This window comes from Emiliania huxleyi (genome assembly GCF_000372725.1).
Source record: "Emiliania huxleyi CCMP1516 unplaced genomic scaffold EMIHUscaffold_5249, whole genome shotgun sequence".
NCBI classification, from domain to species: domain Eukaryota; phylum Haptophyta; order Isochrysidales; family Noelaerhabdaceae; genus Emiliania; species Emiliania huxleyi.
In genome coordinates, this window is record NW_005198056.1 from 1 (window position 1) to 1,043 (window position 1,043).

General features: G+C 63.8%; 1 protein-coding gene across 1 annotated transcript; it reads right to left on the reverse strand.

The window, feature by feature from the left end:
* Positions 1 to 11: 11 nt before the first annotated feature.
* On the reverse strand, positions 12 to 596 carry EMIHUDRAFT_124429 (hypothetical protein; the record flags this gene model as incomplete). Its single annotated transcript, XM_005766058.1, has 2 exons — positions 12 to 254; positions 345 to 596. Coding segments are annotated over 2 exons (495 nt in total), but the record flags the coding sequence as incomplete, so codon positions are not given.
* Positions 597 to 1,043: the final 447 nt, after the last annotated feature.

Below are 1,043 nucleotides of genomic sequence, written 5' to 3' on the forward strand. Positions count from 1 at the left end.
ATTGCTCGCACCACGGGCATCCCGCTCACCACGCGGCCGACGGGAACCTCCCATTGCCTGTGGCCGAGGCCGGGCTGGCTGCCCAGCGTGATGAAGAGGTGGGTGGAGCGAGAGTCCGTCCCGTAGCCCGCGAACGAGAGGATGCCGTCGGTAAACGGCACGCCGGCCGGCCGCGGGTCGTCGCGGATGTTGCCCTGCGACTGCCAGTGCCTCTGCTTCTCCGCGCTCGTCGAGATTCCGAACTGGACGAGAAACTGGCGGAGAGAGTGGCGAGGGTGGGAAATGACTGTGGCTTGTGCGTGGGTGTGTGCGTGTGTGCGTGCCGCCGCGCGCGTCGCGCGCACGTTGGGAAGCATGCGGAAGAAGGGAAGCTGCTCGAAGAAGCCCGACTTCGCCATCCCAAGGACACGCTCCACGCCGGCGGGCGCCCAGTCGGGCCGCAATTCAATCGTGAAGCTGGAGTCGTCGACCTGGACCGTTGTCTTGCAGACGAGGGTCGGGGCAGCGGCGGGGACCGGAGCAGCGGTAGCCGCGACCAGGATAGCCGCGACCAGGAAGCCAACAAGAGGGCGAAACTGGGGTCCCGACATGGCCATTCGTACAAGTTAGAGGCAAGAAGAATTCTTTAAAATACAAGCCTCTCTCACAGCACACTGGCACGACAAGGGCGCGGACTGGCGCGGACTGGCACACACACAGGCTCACCACCGGAGCCGCCTAAGCGACTCCGTTAAGAACGGCAATGCAAGAATCGCGCGGTTTGTTATCCCCGGGCCACTTTCGGGGGGCAAACCCTGACCGGCCCCTAGAACCCCAGGTAAGGCCCAGGTGTGGCCTAGGGCATCAGAAGGGACCAAGAGGAGTCCAGTCTGAGCCATAGAGCCAATGTCTTTGCCCCCGAAGGTCGCTCGCGTTCAAAAACGGACGTCACAGTGGTGTCCGGCCGGCGCGATCACCGAGCTGTGACGCTCAGGGAAGCCTGATGAGGTACTGGTTTCTTTGCCCAGGCCTGGCCTACGACCCGTGCTGGATCAGCTGAGCAA